The 14,205-nt window shown below is 41.5% G+C and overlaps 1 protein-coding gene across 2 annotated transcripts in view; it reads left to right on the forward strand.

Annotated features, from left to right (window-relative positions):
• Nucleotides 1-990: 990 nt before the first annotated feature.
• Nucleotides 991-14,205, forward strand: part of PM20D1 (peptidase M20 domain containing 1) — a 54,648-nt gene continuing 41,433 nt past the window's right edge. Inside the window, exon 1 of one of the 2 annotated variants that reach the window (XM_078156367.1) lies at nucleotides 991-1,313. In XM_078156367.1, the coding sequence (XP_078012493.1) occupies nucleotides 1,088-1,313 (226 nt within the window). In that variant the 5' untranslated portion in view covers nucleotides 991-1,087. The remainder of the gene's footprint in view (nucleotides 1,314-14,205) is intronic. The other variant, XM_021003186.2, reaches the window with a different exon arrangement.

Raw genomic sequence — 14,205 nt, forward strand, 5'->3', positions numbered from 1 at the left:
ATTAATGTGATTACATGTGATTATACGATCTTAGATGCAAAGACTATTAACAGAGAGATAAAGAAGAAATACCTCACCAATCTGAGAAAGGACCAACTCCTGAACATCTGGCTGGGGGAGTCCTGTATCACAGCCCTCAGAGTCTGGGTTGGGAAAGTCCCTACCGCAGAGACTCCTCTCCGAGGGAGACTCCCAAAGTCACTTTCCCAAGAAAGATCCTTTTTATCATCCTTACACAAAGAAGGCAGGGAGCCAGGGAACAGGTGATTAATCCTAAGGACCTGAAAGTTTTGGTCGAAACTCTCCGACTTCAAGAACAATCTTTGTTGCATCAAAAACGTCTCCAGGCAATACCCAAGAACTGGCCAAGTCCCTGGATGTTTACCTCAAGATCTGTTTTTAAGGAATAATTCCCCAAGGTGAGTTTGGGATGAAACAAATCTCAGAACAATATGTTAGGGAAGTTCCTTGTGTCTTGCCCTGGGCTGTGGGTAGGGAAGATCTTATACATTAACCCTTCAGAGGTAAGATTTGAACTCAGATCCTCCTGAATCCAGGGCCGGTGCTCTATGCACTGTGCCACCCAGCTTCCCGCCAGAAGTACTAAATCTTTAAAAAGAAAAAATCACCCTGAGGCTATTCTGACTGTTAGCGAGAAGCCTCGTCTAACTCAGCAATTGTTGTGGAATAACAGGACAGTGTGAGAAGCCTACCTTTCCTGAACTAAGCGTGGCTTTTACCTCACGATGAAGCATTGTAGAAAGACTAGGAGGAGGAGGATTCCTTAACTCTGTTTAATGTCTCAAAATGGATTAGAAGCCTAGTAGCAGGTTAGCACAAGCGAGAACCCTCTATACTACATCTGTCCTTCCCCGAGGAAGAAAACTACAATTCCCAAAAGCCTTCCAAACCTGGGGACATGTCTCAGAGGTCGTAATCGGCTGCCCCGATACTCCTCCCCCTCTCTGCTATTGGTCAGAGTCGGTAGAAGGGATGGAGCCAGGGTAGTTCCAGACGGGTAGACTTCAGCGTCTGGACGTTGGAGTCCAAATTTCAGCAAGCAGTTGGGTGCTGGACCCGCGTGGGGATGGCCCATCGGAATGTGGCTGCCAAGGCGGGCCTCTCTGCGGGACTCCGGGCACTGGCGGTGGGGGTGATGGGCACAGTGCTAGCTCTAGTGGCTGTGCTGCTGCTCCGGACCGCCACTTTCCCGCGTCTGGACGAGCTGCACGGCTGGGGGCGCCCAGGAGCGTTCAGGATCCCTGCCCAGTTCAGCGAAGCAGAACTAAAGGCAGTGAAAGAGGCGTTGAAAGGTGACCTCCCCCCCCCCCCGTCCCGTGCCCTTCGGGCACTCATCTGCCAAGACCGGGGTGCCCCCAGTTTTATGACCCGAGATTTCCTGGCCTTGCTACGTGTAGACAGATCCCATCCCCCTTCTCTGGCCCCAAGACCTGCTTCCCTTGGGTCTCCAACTGTTTCTCACCGACTCCCTGGAAATCTTCCTTATCCCCCCCCCCCACTCTCTGGGCATCCCATTTGCCCCTCTTCCCTGAGAATAGTAGTAGTGTTAGTAATAACAATTGAATTTACAAGCATTAATCAATTGCTTTGTGCAAAAGCACTTTATTAAACTTTAGGGGCATTAAAATGAAAAACTGGTCTATTCTATGCCCTCAAGGATCTCCCAGTCTGCTATAGGGAAGGAAGGAGAAAGGAATGGGGGAAAAGAAAAATATAACCTATGCACAAATAATTATTATACAAACAATGTGGTAGTGGTAAGGGAAAGATCCAAAAACCTTGAAAAGTTAATAATTCTTTGATCTCCGCAAGAGAGAAGTAACCCTTTCATCCTTGTATGTCTCTACCCACTTTGACTTCTAGTCTCCTAGTCATTTCCTAGCTTGTACATATTTGTGTACCAATCTCACACCCTCTACCAATTGTAATCTTCTTAAGGGCAGAGATTGTTCATTTTCCTTGTTGTATGGCTAGTCCTCATCTTGCTTTGTCATTAATAATTTACATTTGTGTATTTTTTTTAAAGACTCAAAATTGGACCACAGTTCAAATCTGGCCTTAGACATTTACTAGCTTTGTGATCACAGGCAAGTCACTAACCCAGATTACCTCCCCCAAAAGACTCAGAATTGTTATTTGATTTTTTTTCCCTACCAACTGTGTAAGGAAGTTGGCCCAAATATCTGGGTTATCATTTATCCCTATTTTGTACAAAAAGGTAGATAATTTGCTCAGGGCTACGTAAAACCAAACTTGAATCCCCTTCTCATCTTGGAACTCTTTTCACAGTACAATGCTGCTTACTAAACTCCAGCTTCTTCTGATGCCCAGGCATCTCCTTGTATCAGTAAAATAAGCCACCTCAGCCAAAGGACTTCTGGTCCCTTTTTGACTAGCTCTTCCCTGCTGGACTCCAACCTGCATATTGCTCTCTCAGCCTTTGCTCCACACTCCTCCCCCCAGTGCCTGGCCATTCTGTCTCCTGCCACTACCCCCCCCTTCAGGTATCATCCTTAAATATCACCTTTTGTTATTAAGGAACTGGGCAGGAATCTGGGATACCCCTTGTCCACAGTCCCTTCTTTCTTTCCGAAGATGTCAGATTCCCATAGTATGGCATGGCATGGCATGACTCTCCTAGGTAGATAAAAGTTATGAAGCTGGTTGGGGTAAGAGAGGAATGATGTCAGTGGGGAAGAGAAAGTAGTGTTTGCCCCACATCCTCTTCTCTTGGAAAGGGTCCCAGACTGCTATAACCACTAGAAACTAGCTATAAAGAGCATATTTGGCAGGGAGAAGCATACAATAATGCTTCAAAATTCCCAGTAACCCTACTCCATAGGGAAGTTTCTATCTGGGCCCCTAACCATGCTCTCAAAATCTCAAATCTCAAAGTTGGATGACACCTCAAAGACAACCTCATTCAATGCATATTTCAACAAAAACCAATTCTTGGTACCAACATAACCAGCCAGTGACTCTCTAGTTGGTACAGGAAAATCTTGATGTGGAAACAATCTGCTACCTCCCAAGCAGCTCATTCCACCTTTGCATAGCTCTCATTGTTAGGAAGTTTTATTTGAAGCCTAAATGTGTCTTTTGGCAACTTCCACCCATTGCTTCTAGTTTTGTCCTTCATTTTGCCTTCATAGAATTCCTTAGTTCTAGTATCATAAGGAGATGTGTGGTCCTAGAACCATTCAACTTAATTCTAAAAAAGGGTTGAAGTTGAAAAAAAGTGGATGTCCTTGGCTAGAACTAAGTCTGTAATGGCTCTCAGCATCCTTCCACTCTAATGCAAGATTTGCAGAGAGAGAAAGGACGAACCTAAGATTGTATCTGCTATAGAATTCAGTTAGAATTCTGGAATTCTGTATTTTTTATTAACCAAGGAAAGCAAAGCTCTCCAGGCTCCCCCAAAAAGATTAAACCAGACAGTGGCAGGAAAATTTCAAAAAATGTTTCAAAAAATGGGATAGCTGAGCTGGGCACAGAAATAGCATACATTTCTATAATGCTTTTAAAGTGTATCAAGTAGATTCCTTACAACAATTCTGGGAGGCAAATAGTATGGGTATTACCATTCCTATTTTAGAATGAAGAAACTAGGTCTCAGAGAACCAAAATAACTTGGATAGGGTCACAGCTAATATCAGAGTCTGAATTTGATTTCAAGTCTCAACACAGAGACTAGTGTGTTTTTTACTTTAGGTTAGGCAGCTTGGTATAGTGGAAAGTCCACTGGTTCAGTAGCCAAAAGACCTGTTCAAATACCACCTCTGACACTTACTGGCTATATGACATTGCGTAAGTTACTTAACCTCCCTGACCTCAATTTCCTCATCTGTAAAATGAAAGTAGGACCAGCTGGCCTCCAAGAACCAGCTCTGCATCTGTGATCCACTATGTTGTTGACATTGGTCAGTCCTTTTTCAGCCGTGTCTGACTCTTTGTGTCCCCATTTGGGATTTTTTTGATGAAGATACTAGAGGGGGGATAAGTGACTTACCCAGGATCACACAGCTAGTAAGGGTCTGAGGCCAGATTTGTACTCATGAAAATGAGTCTTCTTGACTCCAGAGCTGGCACTCTATCCATTGCTCTATCTATCTATCTATCTATCTATCTATCTATCTATCTATCTATCTATCTATCTGTCTATCTACCTATGTAGTGATCTCTACAATATCACTATTTTGTGTATGTACATATACATATATGTGTGTATATATGTATACATACACACAGAGATGCGACGTAACACATTGCTAATGTTAATGAAAGACAATTGCTTGGCACAGACATCTGCTGATTTTTGGTTTACCAAGTAGTCTAGTGGGTCCTGGGCTGTTTAATTTGGATGCCAAATTAAGAATAAAGTAGGAAAAATAAGGTTAGCTCTTCCTCCTCAGGTGAGTGGGTTGTGAGGGTGCAGTGGATAGGATATGAAAAAAGCATAGGTAGAAGGATCATTCCTATGATGACTGGATGGCCATTTGCTGAATATGTGGTAGAAGTGATCTTTGGTAAAATATGGGTTGAATGAGGTGGCCTTTGAGGTCCCTTCCAACTTCGAGATTTAAGATTTTTGAGAGGGACCATTTAATTAAATGATTGCTTCTGTGCAGAAGCTACTTGCCTGGAAGATGGGATGCTCCACACGTGGCTGGGCAGCCTCCCTGTCAAATAGCCCATCTGCCAGATACACCTCTTAATTCTGTGCAACCAGACTTCGTGAGAACTTGGTAGATAGTCTGGGTGGAGGTTGAGGGATGAACTGATAACAAGGGGTCAGGGTCTAAGATCATGGGCCTGCCTTTTGAAATCTTCGATGACAGAGCTTAATAAAATGAAGCCATTTTGTAATCAAAGGACAATAATCCAGCCTTCCAGTTTATGGATTACACCGAGAAGGGAAACTAGGTGGAGGAAGAGGGAGGGACCTGATTAATTTGGACTTTGGATTTTTCTATTATCCTCAGTCTCAAGAATGAATTAACAAAAAAAATGAGGCAGCTAGGTGTTGAAGTAAGTAGAATGGGCACCATTCTTCCTAGACAATGTCTGAAAATTGAAGTGGTGGGGACTTGGAAAATTGTACCAGAAACTTTCAATCTTCATTGGGGTTGAAACACATGCGGTTTGACTTATCAGAAAATAAATATTTGTTATGATGGTCAGTGAATTTTATGGAATTAACAATATGCTTATTTATAAAAAGTCACATTATGAAGTATACTAATTCTCACACCCTTTGACCCAACAATACCACTACTAGGTCTATACTCTAGGGATAGAGAAAAAAGGAAAAGGACCCCTATGTACAAAAATATTTGTAGCAGTTCTTTTGTGGTGGCAAAGAATTGGAAACTGAGAGGATGTCCATCAATTGGAGAATGGCGAACAAGTTATAGTATATGAATGTGATGTTATGTGGTTATATATGTATAACTGTTGAGGCTTAGAGGTTTAGGGGTATTAGGACCCCAAAATCATGGGTCCTGTCCAAATGAATTCGACCCAAGCTTTCTTTCAGCCAAAGACAAGGTTTATTAAAGATCCATCATATTGACCAGGCTCCTAAGGAATCTGAACATTTGTGATCTATTGGCTAGATTATAAGAATCTGAGCCTTGGCTAGACTTTAAGAATCTCAGCCGTTGGCTAGATCTTAAGAATCTGAGCATCTTAATGGAGTCAAAATGGGCCTTATATACAGAAAGACTGTGGGAAGGATCCAGGAGTAGCCAAGTAGTCTGGGGTGGCTGGAGGAGGGGTCTAAGGAGGATCTGGGAAAATGGAGTCTAGGTAGAATTAAGGGTGGGAAGTGGCCAGGGGCAATTGGGAGGTAACAGAACAGAATTGGGAGATTGGGCATAGCAACAATGAAAGGCCAGTTGAATGGATTACAGCCTCAGGCAAATGCCAGAGATTTGGGAAAAGTCCAGGTATTTTCTTTTTTGGGGTCCAGATCCCAAAGATGCGGTCTTTTCCTTTTAGGGGTTCAGATCCCATCCCCATCATGTTAACTATAGTATTTCTTGCCTTAATTGGTAGGAGAGGAGGTTGAGGGAGGGTGAGAATGTGAAACTAAAAATAAAAATTAAATTTATTTTTTAATTTTATTTTTTTGTTGCATTTTAAGTTCCAATTGTTTCCCTCCCTACTTCCCTCCCTAGAAGCCACCATTTGACACAGATATGTACACACACAGACACACACACACACACACACACACAACTATGCATACTTCTGTTTAATTAGTTCTTTCTCTGAAGGTGAATAGCATCTTCATAGGTCTTTTGTAGTTGATTTGAGTATTTACAATACTCAGAATAACTTAGTCATTCACAATTGTTCTTCAAACTGAGAGAAATGATTATTAATAACCAATGATTTGGGAAGATCCAGAATTCCCCCTTTTTTCTAAAGTCCTCATTTCAAGGCTCAATCTCAGTCAGTTCAAGAACATTGCTGATAATGAGATTGAATTAACTTTCTCCTCTATCTTGTTTGAATAAATTCTTTGATTATTTAGCCCAAGGCTGCACAATTTAGAACTAAATGGCATAATCAAAGTTACACTTTCCACCTTTCATTAGAATATTACCCAGAAATTGTGTCTCTCAAACTTTCATGTCATAGAACAATATTGCTGTCACAATATACAACGTTCTTCTGGTTCTGTTCATTTCACACTGCACTGTTTCATGTAAATCTTTCCATGTTTTTCTAAAATCAACCTGCTCATCATTTCTTCTAGCACAGTAGTATTCCATCACAATCATATACCACAACCACAACTTGTTTGCCCATTCCCCAATTGAAGATTAAATTTTTAAAAAGGATGCCAGTTCTCAAGAATATATGACCAACAAGTTAGAGCCCTGCCAACACAAACATGTTTGGGGCAGTTTCATCCCTGACCCTTGATCTGAGCAGAGACACGCATCAGCTAGCCACTATGATTGCATATGAAACTTGAATGTAATTATTAAGCAATTGCCTGGGGAGGTAGGACAGGATGATGTGCCTGCAGCATGATGTAGTGTAAAGAACACTGAATTTGGAGTGAGAAAACCTGGGTTTATATCCCATTTCTGCCACTTACTACTTTGTTTGTGGCTTTGGGCAAGCTGGTTCTGTGCCTCAGAAAACCCAGTTTGGGCTAGACAGCCTCTCAAGTCTCTTTCAACTTATAATTTATGATTCTTTGATTCTGAGCAGAAGGAAGTAAAGTACTAGACCAGAATCAAGTATAAGCGTTCTGGATTTTTTTTATGCCACTGATACACTGTGATTTAAGACAGGTCACAAGGGCCTCAGTTATCCCCTTTCTGGAGGTTTGACCAGAAAGTAAGGAGCAGATAGCAAAATGTTTAATTATAAATATTCACAACCTATGACCCTTTTATGAAGTGCCAACTTGACTGAATTAGAAAAAAAAAACCTGGCCATTGACCTGCAAATGACCATACCTCTAGGCAACTCTGAAAGATAGAACCTTTCCAGTGTGAATATATGTTGGGAAGGGGAGGGTGACCACTATGCCTACTCTGGAGGGCAGCAGAGAGGGATTCCTCTGTCGTCCCCAACTTAACAGTAGATATAGTCACCCAACAGGAAATGCCCCATCCAGAAGTTCAAGAGTTTATTGGTTCAAGACAGTCCAAGGCACAGTTAAGTGTACAGAGAAACATACTCTGCTCTCAGACGTAAAACCAAAGTCACAGTGACTCAAGAAGGAAGCAGTTTCAAGGAGCATGACCCCTGACAACAGAGAAAATAGTTGGCCATGGCTACAAGGTACAAGGGAGAATATCCCTAGCAGATGAGAACTGACTTGTGCAAAGGAGCATAGCTGAGTGACCTGCCCAACAAAAACAAAGTATCCAGGAAGAATAATATGAGGATTCCCACAAGAAGAGAAAAGACATTAGGACCCTGCAGAACCAGAGGCTTGAGCTACTTGGCCACACATGTTCTTATATGTGTACTTTACTACTATTGTTATCCAAGTCTTTGCATCTTGTCTTCCGATGAATGCTTATGTATATTTGAGGAACTGCATGTCATATTTAGAGAAGAATGTTATATAGCCACTGTTCTTACTAAGCCATCTTAGTAAATGCCTTTGCTTTGAGGTAATTGTATCTACTAGCAGATTATTAAAGGGAAGCTCCCAGATAGGGACTCAAGAACCTTATAGTGATAGGAGCCCAGTTGCATATGAGCTACTCCTTGGAACTTTTTGAGAGTAGTCACACACACCTCTCCTTGGGACCCCAACGTTTAAAAGCAAACGAGAGATCCAGATACAATTCTATAAGAAAATATGAAGAAAAAGCTCATTTTCAGTTAGTAAGATCAAGGAATATATGATACAGGGGATAGCATTTAAGCTGGACCTTGATGGAAGGGGAAGCAGGAAGGGAACAAGCCTTTATTATGTGTCAGGCACTGTGATAAGCATTTTGCAAATATTTCATTTGATATGAAGAAAAAGAAGGATTTCAATAGTTAGAGGGAGACAAAGAAGGAATGGGTTCTAGGTATGGAGAGCACCTTTTGAGAATGCACAGAAGACATAAAGAGGAGAGTTAGACCAGGATCCAATCCAGATTATGGAACACATGAAAAGGAGTAGCATGAAATAAGATTGAGAAGGTATATTGGAACTAGATTGTAGGGATCCTTGAAAGGACTGGATTTTGAGACTCAAGACTCAAGTTCAAATGTTGCCTCTGCGGCTTACTACTTGTGTGACTTTATCTTCTCTCTGCATCTGTGTCCTCATCTGTGAAATGTGGATAATACCATCTGTGCCATCTATGTCATAGGGATGTTAGGAGACTTAAGATAGTGGATGTAAAGCATTTTGTTAACTATGAAGTGCTATAGAAAAGTCAGCCAATACTGGGATTACGAAGCACTGTAGAAGTGAAAGCAATTTTTAGTAACCACTGTAGCTGAAACTTGAACCCGAGTGATCCAGTTCCCAATGTATTGTTCTTTCTGCTACAGATGCTAGTATTGCTGTTAAGCCACCTAGCAGATCAGAAGTGTTCAGTTGATACTTAATGGCACATTAACTGGTTGAAAAGCGATAGAGGTAAAGAGTCGCTTACAGGCTTTAGAACTGGAAAGAACAGTAAAGGTCACATAATACAATTTCCCTCATTTCATAGATGAGAAAACTGTAGCTCAGACAAGGGAATTGACTTCCCCACTGCAACACAAATAGTGGCAAAGCTGAGATGTGTACCCATGTCCTGTGACACAAAATTTGTTGCCCTTTCTACTATACTAACATCTGATGAAGTTGAAAAGTCTTGAGTGGAGTGAGAAACTGGAGTTGAAGGAGCTTCTATCATAGAGATTTATGGCTGGATCAGTAAATTAGGAGGACAAATTATCCCCCGTATATACGGGAGTTGGGAATAAGTAGTATTTGGGGGCTTAAGGACAGGGAAAAGAGTTTAGAGCAGTTACTGCGAGGAAAGAGAGTGGTTATCATAGCTATAGAAATCTTTAATATCCATTCTTTCATATTCAGTAAGGTGTTTCCTGAACAAAATTCTTGTCATATTTATTGAGTTGGTCCTAAAGGTAGGAATAAATCCAGAGTTCTACACTTGGTTAAAAAAATTAATTTCAAAAGTACAGAAGTAGGCTAAACAACAGTTCCTGAGGGCTTTGATGGTTTATATTTTTTCCAAGCCCAATATGAGCCAATGGTGTTAACATGGAAGCCAAGAAAGTGATTGTCATCCTAAGCTGCATTAAGAGAAGTAGTGTCTAGAATCAAGAGTACTCTGCTGTATTCTGCCATGGTCAGACCCCATATGGAATATTCTATTGAATTCTAGATGCTTCATTTTAGGACCCATATAGACGAACTGGGGCACATCCAGAAGAGGATGATAACAAGGATGGTAAGAAACTAAAGACCATCCAAGAATCCATTCAAGGATCAAAAATTTAGAGGTCACATGATAGCTGCCTTAAAGTATTTGAAGGATTGTAATGAATGAAACAGATTAAACTTGTTCTACTTAGCCCCAGAAGGCAGAGCTAGTAGCAATGGATAGAAGTTGCAAAGAGGTAGATTTAGGTTTGGTGTAAGAATAAACTTAATAACAATTAGAATACTTGAACAGTGGAATGAACTGCCTCATGAAATAATGCCCCCTCCCTTAGGAAGACTTCAAGCAGAGGTTGAAAAACCATTTGTCAGGTACGTCAGTCAATCTACTCACATTTTTAAGTACCTACCCAATGCCAGCTATTGTGCTAAGTGGTGGAGAAATATAGACTGTTTTTGTTGTGTTATGGTTTTTAAAGGATATATTTACCATTTGTATCTTTTTACATTTCTCCGCAACATCTCTATGCTCTAATACATGTCCAGTTTTTGTAAAAGTTCCATGTTGTGCTGAGAAACACATATATTCTTTGAAGTCCGTTTTAGAAGAATTTACCCAGTTCTATATTTTCCCCTTTGTTTATCTTGTTGTTAGATTTATCCAAAACTGAGAAAAGGATATTGAAGTCTCCTGTCATTATTATTACTGTCTATGCATTCTTGTTGCTCAGTTAATGTTTCTTTTTTTGAGTTTGGATGCTTAGGCATTTGGAAGTTATAAGTTTATAACAAATATTGGTTTGTTGTCTATGGTTCCTTTCAACATGATGTGTTTTCTTTGTTTATCCTTTTTTATTTTTTGAAGTTTTTTTTCCTTTGTCAAAGAGCATGATGTTTTTGGACTCTTGTTTTTGGAGTCACTTTATGCATAGTAAAAAATTTTCCATCCCTTCAGTTTTATTTTCTTTGTATGTGTGTGTGTGTGTGTGTGTGTGTGTGTGTTTTTAATGTTTCTTGTAAACAACAGATTGTAGGGTAGAGCCTCAAACTCTCCTCCCTGGGTCCATGCCTTCCCACTTCTACAGGTGCCAGTTGACCTCAAGAGCTACAACTCCACCTCCACCTGATTCAAGACAAGTGGTCTTTTCAAGCACCAAATCCCCACAGATAGCACCTGGGAATACTTAAAGGGGCAAACAAACACACCCTGTTTTCAAGAAATTCATAGTCTTTGTGGGTCAATCAATTTCTCCCTTCCCCCCTCCCCCATCGCATTGTTACCCATAAGTCCCAAAAGTGTTGAACTGTTGGCCATATCAGTTAGTGATTCATTGAGGAGGTTATGCCTCTCATTAGAATCAGATGGAGGAATGTGAAAAATAACTATTAATAACCACTATCTTGGAGATATAGAGCTTCCCCCTGCCCCCTTCTTCTGAAGTCCTGACTTCAAGTTCATTCAAGTTCAGTTTTTCTTCAGAAGGACATTACTGATGATGAGATTGCATTGTCTGTCCTTTTCCTGGTCAGCCCCAAGCTTCCAAGTAATTTAATCTAAAGTAGGGAAGCCCATTGTATTCTACTCTAGCTTGGGTAGAGACAGATTCCCTTGTCTAAACAGCCCAAATCCAGGGGGTGGTCTGATAAAAGAGGTATTTCCTCTGTCCAAAGGTGAAGTGATGGGGTGACATCAGCCCCTGTTGAAAGGATACATGAACTATGCACCCTAACCCCAAGGTGAGCTCAGTTCCAGACTGGCTCCCATGCATAGACACATGCATGCCACCTGCTTTGAGAAAAGTAAACATGGATACAACCTTAAAAAAAAAAAGGAAGAAATACATAATCTAACAGAAGAGACAACATACAAACAACTGTGTACAGACAAGATATAGATAGCTAAGTACAGGGAAGATAAAAAGATTAAATGACTGAAAAAGGCTTTTTGCAGAAGGGGAAACTATCTGAGACTTGAAAAAAGCCAGGGAAGAGATGAGGAGGGAGAGTGTTCCAGGCAAGGGGGTCAGCCAATGAAAATGCCCATAATCAGGAGGTAGAGAGTCATATGAGCAAAGAAGACAATGTCACTGGGGTCACAGAGTAGGTGGAAGACAGTAAGGTTGGAACGGTAAGAAGGGATCAGGTTATGAAGGGCTTTGAAAGAAACAAGATGTTATATCTGATCCTAGAAGTCATAGGGAACCATTAGAGTTTCTTGAATTAGGGAGGAAGAGGCAGTGACTACTTAGTCAGGTCTGTGCTTTAGGAAGATCACTTTGACAGCTAGGTAGAGGATGGATTAGAGGTGGGAGAGACTTGAGGCTGGGAGACCAGTGGGGGACTACTGCAATATTCCAGGCTTGAGGTGATGAGGGCCTGTATCAGGGAGGTTGCAGTGTCAGAGAAAAAAAGAAGGGAGGTATAGGAGAGATGTTAGCAAGGTAGAAATGACAGGACTTAGCCACTGATTAAATATGGAGAATGAGAGAATGAAGAACTGAGGATGTCACCCAGGATGTCAACTTGGGTGACTGGGAGAATACTAATATCCTAGACGGGAATAAGAAAGTTAGGAAGAAGATAAGGTTTGGGGGGAAAGATGATGAGTTCAATTTTAGGTATATTGAGTTTCAAATGGCTATAGGACATCCAGTTTGAGATATCTAATAGTTGGAGACACAAGTCTGGACTTAAGGAAGAAGTTAGGGCTGGACCAGTAGATTTGAGATTCATCAGCATAAAGATGATAATTGACTCCATGGGAGCTGATGAGAGCACCAAGTGAAATTATATAAAGGGAGAAGAGAAGAAGGCTCAGAACACCCACAGTTAGTGGGCCATGACCTAGCTAAAGGTCCAGCAAAGGAGACTGGGTACTAGTCATACAGGTAGTAAGAGAACCAGGAGAGAGCAATGTCTCCAAAACCTAGAGAGAAGAGAGTATGAAGGAGAAGATGGTGATTGATGGCACCTAAGGCTGCAGAGAGGGATGAAAATTGAGAAAAGGCTATTGAAAAGTTGAGGTTTAGGGGGTGCTGGGACCCTGAAATAGCAACACACAGGTCCTGCTTGAATGAATTTGACCCAAGCCTTCTTTCAGCCAAAGACAAGGTGTATTAAAACATCGATCAACAGTTGGTGAGATTTTAAGAATCTGCCACATTGTCCAGATTCCTAAGGAATCTGAACATTTATATTGCTAATGCAAGTTGGCCAGATTGAATCTGAGCACCTAGGCCAGATTTTAAGAATCTGAGCACCTTAATGAAGGCCAAGATGGATCTTACATACAGAAAGACTGTGGGAGGGATCTAGGAGTGGCCAAGTAGTCTGGGGTGACTGGGAGGTAACAGAGAAGGACAGGGAACACCAGGGACCTGGACCACTTGGCCAAGGGAGACTGAGGGTCTAGATAGGATCTAGGAGTGGAGGTCTAGGGTAGGGCCAGGTACAGACAATGAAAGGCTTGTTGACTGGGATGGGTAGATGCCTCAGGTGAACACCAGAGACTTGACCAAGTGGGAAAGTTCAAGGAAGTTCTAGGGGGGATTTCCAGGGCCCTTACCAGCCAGATTTGGCTATTAAGAAATCATTGGTAACTTTGGAGAGAGCAGTTTTGATTGAACAATGAGACTGAAGCCAGACTGTAGTGAGTTAAAAAGAGAACGAGAGGAAATGAAGTGGAGACACCTATTGCAGTCAGCTTTCTCAAGAAGTTTAGCCAGAAGAGAGAAGTTCTAGGAGATGTTAGCTAATGGAAATAAACAGATCTCGGGAAGGGTTCATGGGAGAGGCAAGGACATGTTTGTAAGCAACAAGGAAGCAGTCAGTAGACAAGGAGAAATCGAACATAGGTGAAAGGGTGGAAATGATGAAGGACATGATCAGCTAGAGAAGATGGAATAGAATGGGAACATTTGTGCCTGTAGAGGATTTGTCTTGGTAAGGAGAAGGGCCTCCTCTTCATGTGAGACAGGAGTGAAGGAGGAAATGGTGGAAGAAGGCTTCTGAGTGATGTGAGATGAGGAACAGGGTTGAAGGAGCTCTCTTTCAATGGCCTAAATTTTTTTCCATGAAATATGAGGTTAGGTTCTCAACTGAGAGGGTAGAGAGAGAGAGAGAGAGAGAGGCATGGGAGGTTCCAGAAGAGATGAAAAGGTTTGGAAGAACTGCTTTGGAGAGTGGGAGAGTGAGCTAATCAGGGAGCTGTGAAAGGATTGCCTTGCTTCAATGAAGGCCTGGTTGAGATTATGTAATATAAATTTGTAGTGAGCCCAGTCAGCATGGTTTCATGATTATACATAGCCAAGAATCCCTTC

This window comes from Phascolarctos cinereus, unplaced genomic scaffold (genome assembly GCF_003287225.1).
Source record: "Phascolarctos cinereus isolate Bilbo 61053 unplaced genomic scaffold, phaCin_HiC Scaffold_5;HRSCAF=322, whole genome shotgun sequence".
In the NCBI taxonomy this organism is placed as follows: domain Eukaryota; kingdom Metazoa; phylum Chordata; class Mammalia; order Diprotodontia; family Phascolarctidae; genus Phascolarctos; species Phascolarctos cinereus.